At 40.0% G+C, this 20,806-nt stretch overlaps 1 protein-coding gene and 1 long non-coding RNA gene across 3 annotated transcripts in view; one reads left to right on the forward strand and one right to left on the reverse strand.

Annotated features, from left to right (window-relative positions):
• The window catches only part of LOC139815033 (uncharacterized), a 253,660-nt gene extending 244,988 nt beyond the window's left edge, over positions 1 to 8,672 (forward strand). For both annotated transcript variants that reach the window (XR_011732649.1, XR_011732650.1), the window contains one exon: positions 7,531 to 8,672. This is a non-coding gene — a long non-coding RNA (uncharacterized lncRNA). The remainder of the gene's footprint in view (positions 1 to 7,530) is intronic.
• An 8,293-nt stretch (positions 8,673 to 16,965) lies between these two features.
• On the reverse strand, positions 16,966 to 20,635 carry Glyrs (glycine--tRNA ligase). The gene is made up of 4 exons (XM_071781158.1): positions 20,274 to 20,635; positions 18,116 to 19,799; positions 17,668 to 17,855; positions 16,966 to 17,500 (listed from the first exon to the last, which is right to left on the reverse strand). Exons 1-4 carry the CDS (start codon positions 20,517 to 20,519, stop codon positions 17,390 to 17,392), a joined length of 2,229 nt encoding a protein of 742 aa, XP_071637259.1. The 5' UTR covers positions 20,520 to 20,635; the 3' UTR covers positions 16,966 to 17,389.
• Positions 20,636 to 20,806: the final 171 nt, after the last annotated feature.

A 20,806-nucleotide genomic window follows, 5' to 3' on the forward strand; every position in this document is an offset into this window, starting at 1 on the left:
GAAAACTTTGAAAAATTAATCCGATCTGTCATCTTAAAAAAGTCTTTATTTGAGAGAAACCTTTATATTTCTGATTAAATAATAATTAATGTATAAGAATTTAATATAATAGATTCTATACAACGCAAAGATTTTACTTGCCATGAGAGAAAATAAAAGTAAATGCAAGAATGCGAAGATGAGATAGGGCAAGACGATCTAAAATTCGGACTCATAATGTGACGCGATTAAGTATGCGACTTGATCGATTTATCAATTAATCGTGAAGAACGTGGGATGGCGTCTCGTCGGGCGGAATTCCCGCGCGAGGAATTCTTTGACGGCAGGTTGGCGTGTTGTACGCAGCCCTCCCATCGCCAATTACACCGTGACTAATGCCCCATGGCCGCGGGCACCTTTCTCCCTTTCGAAATTCATCAAAATAAAATCAGTAGACCACCGAGGAGATAATTCATCGGCCGCGCGAGTCTTTTTCAGGCCGGCCAGCTAGAGCGGAATTTTTACAGCGCCGAATAAGCGCGGCATAAGGGTGGCACGAAAATTAGGACCCGCACTTGTCCGTAAAATGCGTGACTTATGCGCGTGTGAGATGCGTGACGTGGGTTTGAACAATTTGCGAAATTAATTATGTACCTGCTTACGTTTCACTTATATTGTTTCCACTTAGCTTTAGCTCACGAATCTTCTATGACAGCGAGAAATAGGAAATAATGTGAATCCTTACACAAAATTCAATTTCGTGTATATGAGTGATATATAAAGCGTTAAAAGTATTTTAATTTAAACTTTTCCGAAACATTTAACTATAAAAATCAAGAAATTGTCAGGAAAAGGATTTTTTTAAAATTGAGAATTTTATTCTAATGATGTAACTTATAATTAAGATTCCATTTATACACCTATAACTTAAATTATTTTTAAAAATTTGCTATATTCTTATTTCCTATTTTCTCGTACAGGAAAATTGCAAAATAAACGCATTTGGTTTGAAATCAACATGTGATTAAAAATAATAAATGCCTCAAATAGAATGATTGGATTCCCATTATGCATTCTCCGGTTATTCCGCCTAAGTTTCATTAGAGCGAAATGTCCGATGTAATAACAAGCAAACGACTAGCCTTCAAACGTATCCAAGGTTGCACCATGCTCATAATTTTTCTGTCCGTTTGTTCCATCGAGAGGTATTCGTTGTCGTTAAACTCAAACCGACGATTACCCGAGCTTAAATTAATTGCCAATTAGGAGTTCCCTCGGATCGCTTTGATACATGAACCAAGTATCCGTGTGGCCGAGGTTCGATGTCGACTATATATAAAACAAAGGTTCGATGTTCCTATCAAAGGTGTTTACGGCTTATGAAATCATAGTGGACGGAAATAACGTAACATCGCAATGAAACGTAAGAGGGATATTATTTCAGAATAAAACAGCCGCCAAGAACGGTCTCCGAATCTTACATCAATTAATTAATTAAGTAAATGTGACAATGCTGCAGTTTCAATTTCACAGTATCAGATTCTTCCTGATATTCGATTCAGTCAACCATAAATTCCCTTCGCAATTATTTTATTTTTCTCAGTATTTCTGTTTGATTCTTTCGTTCTCAATTCTCGACTTTATGCTCTCAAATTAGAATCCTCTCACGTCGCAATTTCCAACTCTGACACACGCCGGCATAATATACACGCAAATAGTATACGTATGACAGTAACGAGACGTAAGACAATCAAAAAACTGTCACATCACGAGGCGTGTTGCAACCGTTGCAGAGCTAATGAAATAATAATGACATTGCATTGCTCGTTTTTCACGGGTTGCGGGGACGCGCGGGGTATGCACAATAACTTTCTTGCTAATTATGAAATAGTGATACGACTGCACGGCGCGCATACAAACATCGTAACACTCCGAAAAACACGAAGCCAATTACGCACCGGACCAGTGAGAAAGGACGCGCGGCCCTCTCGTAAAGCACTCCCGCCTTGCGGCATGTGTGTTGGGGAACAATGAGCAAAAATCGACACTCGAGACACACGGGCTTCTATGCGAAATTATGCAAGAGTTGTAATCGCATAAGTTGAGTTACGGAACGACGCGCGTCCGAAAACAGTAGACCGTTATAAACACGGTGCGGAAATATGAACCAAAATACGAAAAATGTATTTTCCGGGTACACAGACAATGTGTGTGCAGCATCACCATATACCGCATACAACTAAATTGCAACGACTTCGTTTTATGTCAGGAACGAAATATTCTGTGATTTTTAAATGTAATAGTGAATTCAGAGAAATCCATACTTTCTTTTTTTCTTTAATTGCTTGCACGATAAGTTTATATAACGTTTAATCAATGGAAAATCGTGTAATATATTCCCTTTCTAAACATTTAAAAAGTTAATTTAAAGTGAAACATTTATTTTTTAATATAACTATGTGAGAGAGAGAGAGAGAGAGAGAGAGAGAGAGAGAGAGAGAGAGAGATTATATTCTTCATACATTATTATATTGGTACACTTGTGTTTAAGGAAACTCGACGCTCGATAAAAACGTTTTGCAAAATTACACGCGCTTAACGAATAAAAATCATTTTATATGCGCCATCTCGATTAATCTCTACAAATTCTATAAAAATTAAGTATCAGTTTCACAACTTCCTGCTCCAAGATATAGCACTGTTGCTGGAAGGTTGAATCATCAACCTCGATATATAATATGTCTCAGGCTTTATACGCCTTTCTCTTTTTACGGAAACCTCTTCTCGCGAGCGATAACATATTCAATGTTGAAATAAGTGTTGATGAAAACCTCGCAGCGACATAAATGCGGTACGTCCGCGCTCCTGCGGCTCCGCAGGATCCTCTGATGCGGATGCGTGTGCCGCTTATGGGGGGGACAGGACTCGCAATTTCGGCGACGCGGGACCATTAACATTGTTACGCGGGTGGCGGGCGGCGATGTCGAGTGTAAGGACCATAAGAACGCTTGACTTTAATTTTAATTTAAAATCGTTGCGTCCGACGGCGGGGACCACCTACGATCAGTAAGGAGGTCTGTCTCACTTCCAGAGGAGAGGCTCAACTGCCCGGGCGTACGATTCAGTCGGATTTCGTTCAGGCTCGACGAAAGGTCCCGAGCCAATATCGAAGCGAACAATCAAAGATTCCATCTAATTATTCAAATTTCACACTCAATCAGCGAGATGACTTTTTTGAGAGGTTCGTGTTTGAGATATTGTTGGTTTTACAGCGACGTAAGTAGCTTGTTATATAATTAGAATATTAACTTTACTCATTCTGAGTAAAATATGTTTAATTAAAACGAGATACAACAAATCAAATCATAGCATACATTTTTCTACCAATAATATTAATATCTGATAAAATAGATTTTATAAGAATAATTTAAATTGTGAAGAAGAATTTAAGTTCTCTTTCTCTCTTCCCCTCTCTCTCTCTCTGTCACTCTCTGATGTGGATGAACAAGTTTCGATCGCGTTCGCAAGCCATCGCTAGCTTCGCCACGAGCCAAGAATCTCCAGGTAGCGGCGCACTCGACTCGGAGGCGGATGGCCATTGTTGAGACCTCCCACTGGGTCCGCGACTCCTTGTCATCGCTCACATCGTCTGCGGCGAAGAAACAGTCACAACACCGACCGCAAGGGAGTGACGGGGAAACTCGTAATTACTTTGTCGTAAATGTACATCCGCGGCTAGCGGTCAATTTCTATTCCCGTGTTAAGACTTCTCTCATGCGATGCTTAAATAACGTTAAACAGCACAATTGCATGGTACAAAAGTATACTCTAATACTCTATATCACAATACCAGCATGTTTTAATCCGTAATCAGTAATCAGTAATTCTCGAAATTTTGAGCAAATCAATATCTCCTAATTTTAATTATAGATATGCATTTTTAACTAATAATAGTTTTTAATTTTATCTCTTTCAATTTTTATGTAAAAATATTTAATTATTAATTATTACTTAGATGCATCCATATAAAACGTAGCGATTCTTTATAATAAATTCCTAAAATATTATATTTTCATTGAAAAGTAAAAGGCTATTAATGTTGAAATACATCTTGAAATGCACATCATAATACTTGGAGGATTAATTGAATAAACGACCTTGCGCAGTGGGTATAACAAGGAAAGTGGATACCGTGTCGGCGGCTTCTGAGATTCCCCGAGCCTTTTACTTCTCGTCGTCATTAACAAATGTCGGTTAGAACTCCGATACAGAGATCGATGATGATTGATTAGAAATTTGTAAGGAAGAGATCGTTAAAAAGGGTTTAGTAATATTAAGAATCATGTTCGTATTCAATATTATAGATATAATCAACGTAATGATATATTTTACCTTCTCTAATAACATTAAATATTATGGATATTTCAAAATCTGTTTTGACTGAATACATTAAAAAGAAAGATAAAGATATTTTATTACGGTCTTAATCATTAATTCCTCTAAAAATTCTTCGAGGGATTACTGATCTCGAGCTTATTACAAAATTCGTCATTAATAATCAAAGACGATGATGATGGAATATTCAGCACAAGTAACGAAGTATGACAGAAAAATTAAGCGTGATATTCCATGAGCCATTTCTTTCTCCGCGACCGCGCGCGCTAATATATTATCGCTTATTAATATACTAAAAGACTGGAGACAAATACGGAGTGGCCGGGCTATAGCGAGATTTATCGTCCTACACGGTCGCGATTTATCACGAAGTACGAAGGTACTTTCGGCCGCGTGCGCGTCTCTCGGTCGCATGAGGAAAGAAATACGATCGAGCTCGGCGAAGCCACATATGTTTCGTAAATCCTGTCGATTCGTTAACGTTAGCCTCTTGTATTAACCCGTGGAGCGATAAACGTCTCGCAATGACCGCCGACGCTATATGTGCCCTATTTGCTCTCGGAGAGCCCGAATATTTTTAGCCAGCTGCTTCCGACATTTATCTAATCGTAAAATTTATTATGATTATGAATAAATTTTACGATTTAACTAAATCACTGATAATCTTGTAACGTTATTAGTGCCTTTTCCTATAAATATCCTAAAGTCAAATCTACGTTAGGTATATATTAGGTTCGAAAAAATCTCGGAGAGAAATTAATGAAATTAAAAAGATATTAAAAGTTGTTTGATTTTTTTTAAATTCCCGCGATATTAATTATGTTTTAATATACTTATCCATCCCCGTATTTCAAAATAATTGTTATCATATATACACTATATATTTTTTGTATTTACAATACGTGTGTAGGTAGGAAGCTAAAACGATCGTGGAATATACTTGTGAACGATATGTATGCAAACCATGATCCTTTGGAATGCAGTGTACAATGCGTAACGACAACACTTAAAGATTTCGCGGTGGTTGCAGTATTATTTACTGCCATTTATCTCTCGAGTGTACCTTGATAAATAATAAATAACGCGGATAATCCCCTAGAATCGTTTCTTCGGCAAATTACCTCGCCTCACTCGTGGCCGCGCCGGTAACCGCGATTTATCGATGGATATAAATCGGTATCTTCTCGACGTATCGTACGCGTGCAAGCCGCCTACTGCAAGCCGCATATGCCTAAAGCTCCCCTCAACAGTATGTAATTCTTGCACCCGCGATTACAGTTTGCAACAAATCGATGGAATGCATTTAAAAATGTACCTTTTTTTTTTTGCTTCCACATGTGACGTACAATTTATGTAAATTCTTTACTCAACAGATCGAAATAATCAGAAATCAGAGATTAAAATAACACGCCGAATATGAATACCGATATTGGTATCAATAAGAAATTAAATGAAAAATATTATTTCTTGCGGTCTATAAAATTGTATAATAATTCTTGAAAGATAAAAGGAATAGAAGAGAATTATTTCTCTCTTGCGTGGGGGACAATTTTCGTAAGAACCAAAACTTGTCCGCCGTTCGATTTAGAAACCGGCACCTGCCGATTGTCGGCTGGCTCCAATTTTACAGTCTTCCTACGCCAGTTCCTGAACTCAATCGCGGGTTTAAAACGTAGGCGCTGTAGGTTTACTGCTGCGCGAGTCGCATAAAGTCGAGCTAAAGGCGATTGCGGACTTCTGCGCGGAAGTCACTTAACATCCCCAGATCAGCGCGCAAACAGATTTACGTTATCGGCCACACGTGCACGCGTCTCACCCTGACGCGACTTTCGTCAGCGTGCTGGCACGTGGGACGAAGATGGGTCCCCTACCTACAAACTTATGATGTTGTAAACTTAACTGCCACAAATAGCGTGTGTCGTGCGCGAAATTGTCAACTCGACAATATAAACTGACATACAAACAAGAATGATAAAACGGTTATTTACAGAAACGCCCTATATTTTACGAGGTTCTCTTCTTATTGGTGAAAGCAAACTTTAATAGATGTATGTAATTTTGTTATACACGAAATATGATTTCTGTCTTCTCAATATAAATGACCAGTCTTCTACTTGACAATATTTTTTTCAGGACTTAGAGCGGTATAAAATACGAAAGTGTCAAACGTAAGATTGCAGCAGCACGAGCGATACGAGAAACCTATAGCTGGAACTTCGAGATTTTATTTATCCAAAAGTTCTTTGCTACATCTCAATTTAACGTTTCTTTCGAAAATTCTACGGGGTCTAACAATAAGTTTTATTTCACACACGTAATTTTCTAAGTTCGTTTCCGTTGCAGTTCCGGTCTTTTACGTCGCACGTGGCGACACTGGGCTCACCCATGTGTCACCGGCTCGATGGTGCGGTGCGTGTTACAGCAATCTGCGGTGCCACACACCGTCGCGTCAGGTAAAGTTCTCCTCCCTTTCTTCCGCGTTTCCTCCACCCGCGCGATCGCGCGCCACTTTTGCGGCGGCCGGGCCGAGGGAAGCGGATTTTGCCCACGTGTGCTGCACAGCGTCGTACACCCACGGGGGCCGATACAATGAGCGCTCGGGATTTATGTCGCGGCTCGCGCTAATATAAAGGCCAATTTATTTCGCGCCCGAAAGGTGAAGGGGCGAGGGGGCAGTGCCGTTTTCCTCCCGGTCCCCCGCCGCCCCACCTGTTTCGAGCTGGACACCAGAATGCAATTTATGCGGGATAACTTCGTAATTTATCGCGAAAACAATGCTGAGCATCGTTTGATTCATATTCAACCACTGCCATGTCCTCCCCTGAGATGCAGACGTGTATAAAGGAGCAGATGTGATTATTTATTCCCCTTCCTATAATCTGTGTGAAAATTTAGAGTTATCGTTGGATTATTTGACTTAAGGCATTATAAAAGTTATATCCGAACGCAATAATAAGTAATTTAATAAAAGTTGTAATAAACATACAACTCTTTTAAATTGGAAATTTAAGTGCATTGATTTTTGCTTTTTTTTAAAGCGAAACATATATAATTTCTTCAAATTTAAAACTAATATTTCAAAATATCTAAAATTTCTTCTAAAATGAATCAAGTTGCATTGAACTATTTAATTCAACTCATCTTTTCTTTTTTCAGGAAACCCGGGAAGAAAGAGGATGCGTGCAGGTGCATTCTTTTGCAGCATCTCGGAACTCCCGCGCGTCGTACGACTATACATACAAAATCCAAGAATGGAATTCTCGAGTCAAGGGGGCGATAAAGAGATTGAATAGGAATCGTAAAGAATTCGGAGATGCGACGGGTCTCTGCGAAGAACGAACGCAGAGAGAAAGAGAGAGGAAAGAGAAGGGGGAAGAGGAGGAAGAGAAGGAAGAGGACCATTTCCTCCCTTTCCATTGGACAGATCCCGAGGGGGTCTCGCGGTAATATATTTCCTACGCGCATAACGACCGCAGTATTTGGTTAATATGATTTCCCGAAGTGATGGCTAAACCCGAAGCGTGACGCTTACGAGTGTTATGTAAATAGTGGCGGAAAGTGAACAACGGAGGCCCTAGAAATATGGGTCCTGAATAAAGGTATGACTAGCTACTAACGGATAGTTCACACGGCTCAGGACTTGTCTTTCGTGAATAGCTCGTGAGTAGCGAGTTAGTAAGAACAAATTTGAGAGCTTAGTAAGTAAAAAGTCGTAACTTTTATAATATATAATATGCAATTTTAATATACAAATTATTAACACATGTCTGATTCTAAATATCATAGAAATCTGTTAATAATTTCTAGTATTTTAATATATTATTACGTGATTGTATAATTTTGTGAAAAGTGGCCACAATTTGAAGTTCTCACAATCAGCATAGAGACATGTGACTCTAGTTATAACTCTAAGTCAATTGGCGAACTAACGCAGAAGACCGATCGCGTAAAATATTAAGTAATAACTAGCCATCTCGTTAAGGCACACAGAGACTTGCAAAACTGATTTATGACACCTTAGCAGTGTAAAAATTAAAATGCGGGTAGTCGTAACAAGCGCTTTAAAGTGCCTTAAATAAAGCCCGTAAAGCAGAATCGGGAATTGTGTCGAGAATTATGGGCGCATCAATCACGAATTAATGTGAAATTGGAAACAGTCCGTATTGCAAGCACGTATATTTAATGTCGCAACATAAGGCGCCGTAAACCAATAAATATTCGTCGAATTTTGTGAGTTATAGCGTTTCGTAAATTTATAATAATAAAATTATAGTAATAAATATAGTTATAAATAAAGAATATGGGAATCCGAAAACGACTAATGTTCAAATTATTGAATATTTGATACACATATAACTAATAATACGATTAATAACTGTTCAAAATTGTCAAATCTCAAATTTATTTTAAATTGTTCAAAATAGTTGCTATCTGAGCTATCTCAATTGGACTTTCGGCTAGAAAATATTATTTCGTGTTAATCAGGGCACTGTACGAGCGTTAATTTTATTTCTTCGAAATACTTCGACTTAGTTTCAAATATTATTAAAAAGGTTCACGGACTTAATTACCGTCGTCTCTTACGTTGATAATCGAGTGGATGAGTAAAGTTTCGGATTTTTACGGGACGCGCGCTAACGAGGCCGATCCGATGGTCTAACGACATTAGCGATCTAAAGTGTAACTCGTATCTCGACCATGTTGTACGCCCTATACGTGGGCACCAAAACAATACGCCCGATGGACAATACTTATTAGTTTCAGCGGTGGGCGATTCGCTCTCTTTTTCTTTTTTCTGTGCCCCGCTGATGCCGTGTAACCCATTGTACAATACAAGCTGAAGGCACGAAGAAAGACAGGCGTACGCCTACAAAGCCGGAGTGGTGTCGGAGTGCATCACTCTTCCGAACTACACGGAATTCTCCTCGACCAGGGCTTACCCGAATTTAAATCTCTACCAGACTCTCAAAGATCTGAGAGCGTTAAAGTTACATATTCGTAGGATGTTCTGAGAGATAAGAAAGAATACGCTTCATAAAGTCGCGGTAACGCGAACTCTCGTACATTGCGCGCCGTTAATCATCGGGGGACGCAATTTCGTAAAAGTTATCGGTAAGACCAATTTGATTACTCATTACTGTACTCTTTAACATGCAAAGTACCTTGCACGTCGGGCGGACCAATGAAAGAGCGCCGCGATAACGGCTCGAAGAGAAACGCGGGGGATTAGCCGAACAAAGTCGATACCGCCGTTCGATAAATCAGACCCCTCGCGACGACCGGTTCACAAGTGGTATTAAGCCCCTATCGCGTTACGCGGAAAATAAGCCGGGGCCCCGATGAATATTTGGACCGCGACCAGTCGAACCAGTCTCTTGAGAGAAGTAAGGGTGCCTCACTGCCGAATCATGAATAAATTTTAACGAGACCGCGAGCCAAGGAGAGGGAGAAGCGGCAAGACGCCCGTTGCTGCGAGCGCCAGATATATGTATAAAGAAGCGATAAATCAAGCCTGCTAATCAGACCGCTTCATCAGGCCCACTTTTCGATAAGTTATGAGGGAGGAAGAGGGCAAAGTAGAGGCAAACCTCAAATTCTTTACCGCTAAAAATTAGCCGAAATTAATCTTCTTAATAAAAAAAAATAGTTCATAGATCACTCTTTATTTTGTTATAAAGCATTAAAGGAGAATATATCGCGCAAAGTACTTTATATTAGAAATAATAAACGTTCTTATTTGATTGTGAGATTGATTTGCGACAATATCGCTTAGAGATAAAAGTTTGTTTTGAAAAAGATTACAGTTCGTTAAACTCGAAAACACTGCATTTTGCGACCGCGAGATTGTACCGGACTTGTGCGAGACGGGATGTCACAATTACTGGAGTTTTAATAGATTCTCACGATGCATTTTCACGTCTCTTAGCGTGTGGGCGACATTTTTCAGTATCGCGGGACGCGAGTACGTGTTCGTCCTGTGTGGCCTATCGGGGAACGCGTACTACAGCAATCTAATCGACGGTCTCTTCGGCAGTTCAAATTCGGCTACCGAGGCGCGCGCGACCAGCCCTAATGAATAACATTAATTAACGCCTATAAATTCCCACCCCGGCGTACCGCCGTACCTGTTTCGTAGCAACGCACGAGTAAAACAACCGAGTGATCGAAAAGCTGTCGAGCGCTGGCGATCGAGTAGTGCTTGCGACCGAACGATGAAATCTTCGGAATGCGCGCGGACGTCCCGACATCGTTCGAATGACCATGTAAAATCGAGATCGTTCAGTCCCATACCAAAAAAAAGAAGAGAACGAGTGTTAGAGCGATTAACTTGGCCGATGGAAATCGACAAGCTCGATCAAAACAAGCTGGAATATTTAGGAAGGTTGGTTTTCTTCTTATATTCCCGTAATATCAGCCACACACTAAATAACTTTGATTTATGAAAAGTACATATATTGCAGGCGACCATAAAATCTGGAAGTTGCAGTTTCTCTATCTACTGGAAATAACAAAAATCAGGAACTGCCGTGCACGCACGTACAGAGTGTTAAGTCTTTATTTGCTCTTCCTACCGAGCGGGCGGCATTAAATCCGCTTCCATCAGCGCAACGATACGCCTCTGTTAATTAATCCCGATGTCCCGGTAATAATTTATCCGATAACGTCCCGTAAGAGCGCGCGCACTTAATAAGCCGGGGCGATTAATACCTTTTTACGCTGTGCAAACCGGATAGTACGAGGGACTTTAGAGCACCTCTACCGACCATAAAATCCTACACAAAGTTCTACACGCGATGACGCAATCCTCCACCTCCGCCGGAGGAGGGAAAACGGGAGAAAAAAGAAGCGGGCAAGGAGGATACTGACTAAACGTGACAGATAGATTGCCGGGAAAGTCGCGGCCCGGGTATAACTGACGTTACGATTTGCGGAGTCGTAAGATATTTATGCAAATTCGTAGCGTAAAACAGCCACGACACGATTTAACGATCCGTCGTTATGCCACGTTTGTATTTACGGTTTCAAACATGTTTTTAGTGAACACGCAAAGATGGTGAGACACTTTTTTACGAAGGAGACAGACAGATTGTCCTCAAAATATCAATATAATTTGTAATATAAAAAGTGTATTATACAATGTACACATTATATAATAAATTCTGTAGTACTGCATAATAGATGAGTCATTCGAAATTGATTATTGAAAAGAACCAGCAACTGTCAATTCTTACATTTGTTTCTATTTAATTTCTCTATGCTCATTTTTCTATATATATTTTATATTTAATTTCAATAATTTCATTTCTTGCTTGAGTTATTTTATAAATTTTAATGCTTGGGAAATTTTTGTATGTAAAAGGACTGATAAAATTTCGTAAAAACATAAACTTAGCATTTTATAACAATCTGAGCAGTCACAGGTGTTTCTCATTTACATTTACTTAATGTACAATAATATTTATAGATTCACTTTTTCCGTGTCTGATAACGATCATATTATAATCTTAATGGGTAAAAATGAATTTTAAAAATCAATTAAAAAACGCCACCTATTTAAGAACTATTTAAAATCCTTCTCTCTGCGAGTAGTGACAAGTATTTCTCGGCCGCGGACTAATTTTCGCTTTAAGGTAGCCAATTAGGAGTATACTAATGTGCACAACGTCTCGTAACGTGTTGTATGAATGCATTATGCGACGCAATTAAAACCCGAGTAGCACGAATGTGGTGCAGGGAAGATCTTTCTTCCGACGTGTATGTATAGGGTGCACCGAGAGAAACCTTCCGTATTTTGGAAATGTATTTAATTTATATACGCAAGTAATTTGCGACAAAAATCAGAAAACTTTTGGCTGATGACATTAACAATGTATGGATTAGTAAGCGATAATAATGATAGAATAAAGTAATAGTAATAAGAATTAATGCAGTAATAAATTAATTTAATTGGCGGCTTAATTAGAATGTTTAATATTGACTAATAGAAGTTAATCAAATCGTGGCTAATGAGCCGAAACGACTCAATTAACGAATACATCCTGATTCATTTTCTATCATTTTCTCAGAGTCGCCCTATAAACGGACTTAGAATTAATAATGTACGCAGTGCCTCGTAATACGTCGTACAAACGCATTGCACGGCACCAATTAAAACTTGAGAATCAGAGAAAACAGGAAAACCGGCGGTATTTTTTGCGCGCTAACCCGTTCGCGAACATCCAGAAGACCTTCATTCACCCACGCGCAAGCAGTTATATCCACAAAAGCGGATAAGCTGAAGCGAGAGAAGGCGGGGAACGAGGAGTTACGGAATTATTCGAGAAAGTTACACCAGCTGAAATAATTTTTCGTTTACGAATGCGCATTTCTTAGCTACGCTCCGATAAATGCTTTCACGGGAACCATAAAGTCGCGATATGTATAGGGTGTCTCCGAACCTTCTCTCGTTTTCCTTCAATTACGGACTCGTTAGTGCGATTAATTTTGCCTGTACGGAAATTCGACGAATATTTGTGACGAATATTCATCGGAATTTTCATGCAAGCTTCAATTTTTAGCACAAAACAAAAATCTATTGCCAAATTATGAGCGTAGCAGTATTAACTCCAGATCTAGCATTGTTTTTGTCCCGTAATAATAAAACTAGATTTCTATTTTACATGTGTTTTCTCTATAGATATTAATATTTTATACAAACAAATTTTATAAATGGCATTTTTCAACAACTAAAATCGAAATTCAAATTGCAAATTCAAAATTTTAAAACTTTTTAAGCTTCTAGACAGTATTTCGAAAGTTATCAATGAGAGAAAGATTTCGAAACTGTTCTTCTTTGTTTGTATACCGCGATATTAATGTACGACTGTTCCGAGACACTCTATAGACGCCAGTGTAAAAGTAATAATGTCGCGCAGACCTGCCGCGACGTAAATAGAGATTCTTCCTGGTGGACCTATTTTTGGGATCAACGGCGTTGAATTACGAAAGTCGTAATTCAACGGGTTGCATCAACGGGTTGCAGCTGAATGAGAGCGAAAAAAAGATAGCGACGGAATGGGGAGGGTCTACGAAGAGAGAGACAGAGAGAGAGAGAAAAAAACGTTTGAATTCCCAATGGACGTGCTGAATGGATTCCACACCGGAATCGCTCCAGATGAAGATAGAAACAAAACAATGTTTTTATAGCCCAGTGCCAAGAATACGAGCTGTAAGCTGATTCGGTCGGTGACGAAACCGCTCGAGATTGCTATGATAACTATCAAACTTGAGCGAAGGATCAATCACTTATTCTCTAAAAAAAAACTACTTGCCAGAAACCTCAAGGAATTCGAATCAATCTTCTACTTTATTTCTATCTCCAGAATTTTTGGAGATGGAATTACATTCTGAATATCTCATCCTCGATGGCAAATCAATTTTGAAATAATTAATAAAATAATTAAGCTTTAAAATCAAAGCTATCACATGATTTAAATTTCTTAAACATTCAGTATTTAGATCATATTTTTAGAAATTTAACTTTCTTGGGGCAAATATAATTTCTGCAACGAAATTTTAATAAAATGACCTGAAACTAATTGTGATGTAAATTAAAAAAAAAATTGGTAAAGCACAAGCAAACACTTCCATTCTTTTCATTAACGTTGTTAATTAAAATTCAAGGATAAAATAAAAACTTATTCGCGTAAAAGTTATCGAATTCGCAGAAAGTTCTAACCTTTGGCACCTCGCTTATTAAATAATCGCAAAATAGTATTATTAAATAAATTATAAAAAAAAAACCGGCTCTCTAAGCCAAAGACATATAACAAAGCGAAAAAGCGTTACGTCATTAATTCTCGACTTTTGGAAATTTGCGTCCACCCCAAAATGACCGATTCGAAAATATCGCGCTATAAAGCAAGGTGCATTTGCGTCTCGCCTACGCGGGGCTCGCGAATAAGCGGGATAACGCACGGCAGTTCGCGAAGTGCCATTCGCAGAACAACTTGTAAACGAGTCGCGGAGAATCGATTCGACACGTCCCTCGCGCGGAGGGCTGTTGGCACGCCGAGAAAGAGAAAGAGGAGAAAAATCCCGGTTGCCCCGTCCTTCCTACCGCCCAGGGACACGTCCCTCTTTCTCGTTCTCGAGAGCCACTGTGGATAATTGGGTCCGCACCCACGAGGAGCTCTCTCTCTCTCTCTCTCTGTCTCTCTCCGTTTCACCCTCGTTCCCTCTTCCTTCCGCTTTCACGCTCCCACGAAATCCTGCGATCCGACACGCACGGCGATGCGCAAGAATGCGCGATACCGGCCCTCGTACGTGTTAGATAAATGCATAGCACGCGAGAATGCAAAATGCATTCATCGAGCAAGATAAATTCAATTAAGACACAGTTGGTTAATCCTTTAATACGCACAATTACTGTAAATTGCGTGAATTCTGAGCTACTGTATATATTTAATTTGCACAGCCAACAATATTTATTCGTTTCATTGCACAGTAGGATGTTTCCAGCATATTTTAATTAGCGAACGCGCTGATTAGGATTGACTTACCTCAATCCTCTCGACGATCGCCCAGTGATCTGTCCACGTCTATGAAATCCGACGTACACCTTCTGCATACACCGGCGTACACCTTCCGCGCGTGATTATCAACAACGTTCGGAAAATACCGACGCATCTTTATCCGCGATACTCCACGCGCCGTAATTTCACCGTCACAACCACTCGATTACGTTTCTAGCGCGACTGTCCGCGTAAGTAACTTCCCGGGCGATTTGCCGTGCGCGTCTCATCAACCGCCATCTTGTTCGCATCAATCACGAATATCGATTCACGATATTGAACGCTACGAGATTTGAGCGCTGCACTAACAATAAGTGCGGCAAACTTCGCGCCCTTCGCGGAGCATGACGTCACACCACTGGCTCCGGTCTTTTACCGCGCGACGCGGGCGCTGATACTTCGGTAGAATCGAACGCACGATTAGGTTTTACGCGTAAATTGTCGACGATATTCGGAGAATATTAATACGTTTCCATTCGCGACACGCCATATGCCGTAATTTCATAGTCATGACCACTCCGATTACATTTCTCTAGCTCGATTACATTTCTCCCCCGACTCCCCGCGTAGACGTTTCACGGACGATTTTTTGCACGCGTCTCACCATATTGTCCGCATTAATTACGGAAATCGATCCATGATATTGAACGAGATTGAACACTGAATAATACAAATGTGACGAACTTTGCGGAGCAAAACGTCACACCAGTCTTTTACCGGCGCTAATACTTTTGTAGAATCACGAATCCGAACGCACGATTACTTTCGTGTAAAATTGTCGACGATGATCGGAAAATATTAATGTGTCTACTCGCGATACGCCATATACCGGATCTTGTGCGTTTATTCTCTCATCAACACAATTGTGAATAATGATGTTCGTCGTAATGCCGTCTATTATTCTCTTTTATTATTAATATAGCACATCGCTTATTCACTCACCTCAAGACCTCAATCTCATTACGGCGTCCTGTCGTATTCTCCCCTTGCATCTACAGAATTCACATATATGCGAAATTAATTACATTCCGTCTATTATCGAAGCTGACCAAAAACTACTTACGTACTTTTACTCGCAATACGCTGCACGTCGTGATTTCAATGTCGAAGTACTCGATTATACACGTAACCCGAATTTCCGCGTTGATATTTCACGGACAATTTCTCGCGCGCGTCCGCCCCGTCTCATCCCCGTCCATCATACCGTAGTCCGTACTTACCAACATTACTGTGCGTCGTGCGATACATTCGAATGTGACTCGAACGCGCTGATTGGTTCTCGCGCAGGCGGCGCAGGCCAACCAATATGTATTTGGCAAAGTTCACGTAGTAAAGCAAAGTACCTCTTTTTTCAAATGTAATTAATAGACATCGGATTTTGTATATGCAAAAACTGGTGGACAAGAGCAATTAATAACTAAGATCATGTTATTTATAATATCAATCATATTTCTACTGCAACATATGTTAGGTATAAATATGTTGAATATTATAAATAACAAAATTTTAGTTATTAATTTTGCTCTTTTTCACCAATCTGCATATAAAAAACCCGATGTCCAGTAATTAATAATTAAGTAATGAACTATATGCTATTTGTAGACAAAAAGCTGAGAACGATGTAAGCTTTGCGCTTTACTGATGCGCGCGTGATCCACGTAGATGTGCATTCGTGTTGTCGTGTGTGTCAGATGCAGTTCGTCGTCGTGTCGTATATACATGTTAAGTAGCTATGATCTATTTTGTATTTTATAGTACGGCTATTCAATACCCCTCGATTCTTTTGTTCTTACTCTAAATTGTGTTTAATTCGTATATAAAATGTTATACACATATAAAAAACATATTTGAGAAAATATAAATCATAATTTAACATAAATTACTCAATTCTAGACACAATAATTAAGAATATTAATGAAATATAATATAAAATGCATTTTGTTAATATTATATTTAACTTTGTCCTTTATCTTCTTCCTCATTAATGAATGTTATTAATTTAATGAGAATTATAGGATATTGAAATAAGATGAAATCATAAAAGAACAGATCTATATTTTTTACACAGCGTTTATAAAAACTTTTAAATAAGTAAATGCTTTCAAAAAATGCGAGTAACTGGTAATGCCAATAAATCGAAGAGGTGAAGATTAACAGATTCTATCAATTGTTAACAATGCAAAATATCACTTGCGGATTCTCAAAGTTTACGTTGTTACGTTGCTTTTCGAATAAGTACATAAATACATATTATGTAAATTTCCAGAATTTGTAGAGAATTTAATAATATCGAATCTCCTGACTAATGAATACTTGATTGGAATCTATGAAAAATTAACGGTATATCTTCTGATAGGCACCTCGATATGCTCAATATAAAAAACTTTGTATATACGCCATTCAAAATACAGTTCTATATAGTACAAATAAATTATTCCCGGACCTATCTAATTATAAGTTTCCTATGGTTCTGTTGATTCTTGTTGTTCAAACTTGGGATACTTCGTCTCCACTTCTTCCCAAGTTGTCCTTCCATAGGAAAGATCCCTCACAACGCCAGGCAACTCGTCCAACTATAATTAAAAATTGAATTATGTTCGAGCAATGAAAAAATAAAAAATCTCTTATTTTCTTTATGTCTATCAATAGTTTTATTAAATTTGTCTAATTAAAATTTATACATATATAATACAAGTTTCATGCAAATTTTTGTACAGATATATTGAAGAAATATACATACGTTTATCCGGACTTGTCCCATGCTGTCTCTGTCTCTAAGTGTTGCACTGTGCGGTGTCTTTAAAGTGTCGAAATCGATGGTGATACCGAACGGTATCGCTATTTCGTCAGTACGAGCATATCTGCGTCCTATGCTACCGGAAGAATCGTCCACTTTATGCGAGACATCCGCTCTCGTAAGATCTTGCGCTGTAAAACATTAATATACTTAGCTTTGCTACATACCAAAAGTTTCAGATCTATAATATATTTATCTATATGCTTTTAACTACTTTTATCTATACTTTTAACTACCAAAAGTTTCAGATCTAGATATATTTATCCATGTTTTTAACTATGAAGATTACAGATCGAAGGAGGAAGAACATGTTGTCTAATATTAAAACTTCAGAACAATATAACAATTAGACTCATCTATATATGTATTATATAAATTATGTTTTACTTACACAATTTTCTTACAAACGGCACAAATTCGTCATTACCACTGAGCGGTAACACCGAACATTTCAACGGCGCTACTACTGGCGGTAGGGCGAAATACGTTCTCTTCTCGTCACCTTCTCTCGCCTTGAAATTATGTTCGAACAGGGCATACATGATGCGACCGATGCCGAAGGAAGGCTCGATCACTGATGGTATAATCTCTTCCACGTGAACGGTCTTCTGGTAACGCTTTACCTCTATCATGTCTCTGGTGATCTTCACGACGGCGTCGTTGGGCAGTGTCAGCTCGTATTCTCCATTCTCGCTGAGAAGTTTCTCTAAGGACACAATCTCCTTCTCGCCTAATGCTGCTAGTGCATCTTGCACAACCTTGCTGTCCTTCTTGAACGTTTTACCGATCAACACCTTGTTTGGCATGATCTCGCACACGTCCACCGTTTTCGGAGCGGGTAGTTTCTTCTCGGCCACTAATTTCACGCCAGTGGCCTTGGTATGCTGCGTCAAGTCATAGGCGGACCGATCGGCGCATCCCACGCACTCAATCCATCCGTAGGATGTCAGACACTCGGCGTCCCAACAGTCGCAGGCGTAATGCGCCATTTCGTTACCCATGTGCTGACGGAAACGCAGGCGGTTCGGGTCGACGCCGACTTTTAGTAGGAACTGATGGATTCTCGCCATGAAATAACCCAGCGTCTCGTTCGCCACCAAGCCGGACGAAACGGCCTCGCCTATGGTGAGGCGTTGCGCGCTCTTGCCGTCCATCTGATTGCAAGCCGAGTACAATAGCATATTTATGTCTTTGACTGTCTCGAATTTAGGATGACTCTTGTTATTCGGGTCGCAGAAGTGCTCGATCTCCGCCATGGTGAACTCTCGCACGCGTATGAGTCCGGATCGCGGCGAGATCTCGTTCCTGAAGGCGTTGCCGATCTGCGCCGCGGCAAACGGCAATCGTTCCTGATTAAACGCCAGCAATCGCTTGAAGTTCACGAAGATACCTTGCGCCGTTTCTGGTCTCAAGAAGCCCTTGACGAGTCCCGTTGGTCCGATTTGAGTGCCGAACATCAAGTTGAATTCTATCGGTTCCGTCAAGTCGTTGCCGGAAACCAGCGATTTCATATTATATTTTGACAACACTGCAGCCATCTCGTCCTTCGTCATACCGTCCAGCTTGATGATGATATCTCTACATTCCTCGCGCGTCTTCTCGCTCGTTTTCTTGTCGCAGATTATCTTCTCCAAGTGCGCTTTGATCAAGTGATCCAGCCGGAAGCATTCGCCGGTCTTCATGTCCTTCACCATCAGATCGGCGAACCGTTCCACGTGGCCGGATGCCTTCAGAACCGGCTCGGGCGTCAAAATGGAGCAATCGACTTCCAGCATCTGTTCCTCCAGTACGAAGAAATTTCTCCAGGCGTTTATCAGATTGGTCTTCAACGAACAACCCATGGGTCCGAAGTCATACTGACCGGTAATACCACCGTAAATCGCGAAAGACTGATCTAAAAAGAATCTACGCTTCAAGAGATCCTCCATCCTTGCCCTGTCGAACGTTATATTGTTGGAAGCTAGAGCCAGCTCTTTGTCTTCGAGTATCTTTTTGCGCAGCTTCAGTTCCGCCACAGCTCTCTTGATGTCCAATTCTGGAGCGCCATCAGATTTCAGCTTCCGCACATAGTCACCCTACAAAGAACACGTAGTTACATCTCACGAAAAAACGATCATGTTATATTATATAAGAAAAATGATACTAAAATATAATAGTTCAATATACTATAGTGGTAAAAAAGTATTCTGTCATGCAACACAAATTCTTCAAGAATATGTATTAATAATTGGTATTAATAATTGTACATAGAAGATTTGCTACATACAATAATATATAATACATTTGGCCTTACTAATCATTAATAATTAAGTAAACAACAGATCCCTTTGTTCCAGAATATGTTCCTGCAATTCTCGAAGGAATTAAGTAACTGATCTGTACATTTATGTCGATATTGATACTTATTATCTATCATATGGAATTTGTTAATGTTCAAAGAATCATCTCCGACCAAAGTGTTGCTAAGAATTGCTAAGAATTGATATCGACAATGCTAGGAAGGCCTGCCAAGGCACGTAGTCCCTACTCTGCGTCCATATGGCACTCACTTGTTCCTTGACGCTCGCCCGGAGCGGCGCCAGGGCTTCCTCGACCTTAGGATCCGTCATGTCGAGCACGAGGGCGATCTTCAGGTTCCTGTTCGCCTTCCTGGTGCCCCACCGGCTGAAATCGAGAAGACTGACGGTAGCCGCGACGCCTCTGACAGGTGGCCTCGCGAGCGGAACGTCGCTGGACACGCGGTGCGCCGCAACCCTACGCGCGATATGATGCAAACCGCGCCTGAGAAGCCGCATTCGCCACGAAAGTGATTGCGCGATGTACCTTCACGCTTCACGCGTTCACTACGCGAGCCATGCGGTCCCGCATCGCGACTTTTTTAGGTTATCCGAGGCACCGCGCCCGAATTCGTACGCTCCTAACAGCCGCTTTCGCGCGGGAAATTGAAATTGGTACAGCTTCAATAAAATGCTATCATCGACGAGATGTTATTAAAGACTGATGATCTTATTCGCGTGACTATTAAAATTTAGACGGTTAGCTCGTAATATAATATTAATTTTATTTAAAACTGTACTTTTAT

The sequence above is a fragment of the Temnothorax longispinosus genome, chromosome 6 (genome assembly GCF_030848805.1).
Source record: "Temnothorax longispinosus isolate EJ_2023e chromosome 6, Tlon_JGU_v1, whole genome shotgun sequence".
Lineage (NCBI taxonomy): Eukaryota > Metazoa > Arthropoda > Insecta > Hymenoptera > Formicidae > Temnothorax > Temnothorax longispinosus.

Excerpts from the sequence above, each read along its gene's own strand:
- Glyrs (XM_071781158.1), bottom strand. The coding sequence starts at position 20,519 with ATGCGGCTTCTCAGGCGCGGTTTGCATCATATCGCGCGTAGGGTTGCG. Across the intron at positions 17,856-18,115 it reads GCCGTTTGTAAGAAAATTGT|CGCAAGATCTTACGAGAGCG; the intron begins GTAAGTAAAACA and ends AATGTTTTACAG. Across the intron at positions 17,501-17,667 it reads TGGGACAAGTCCGGATAAAC|TTGGACGAGTTGCCTGGCGT; the intron begins GTATGTATATTT and ends TTTTAATTATAG.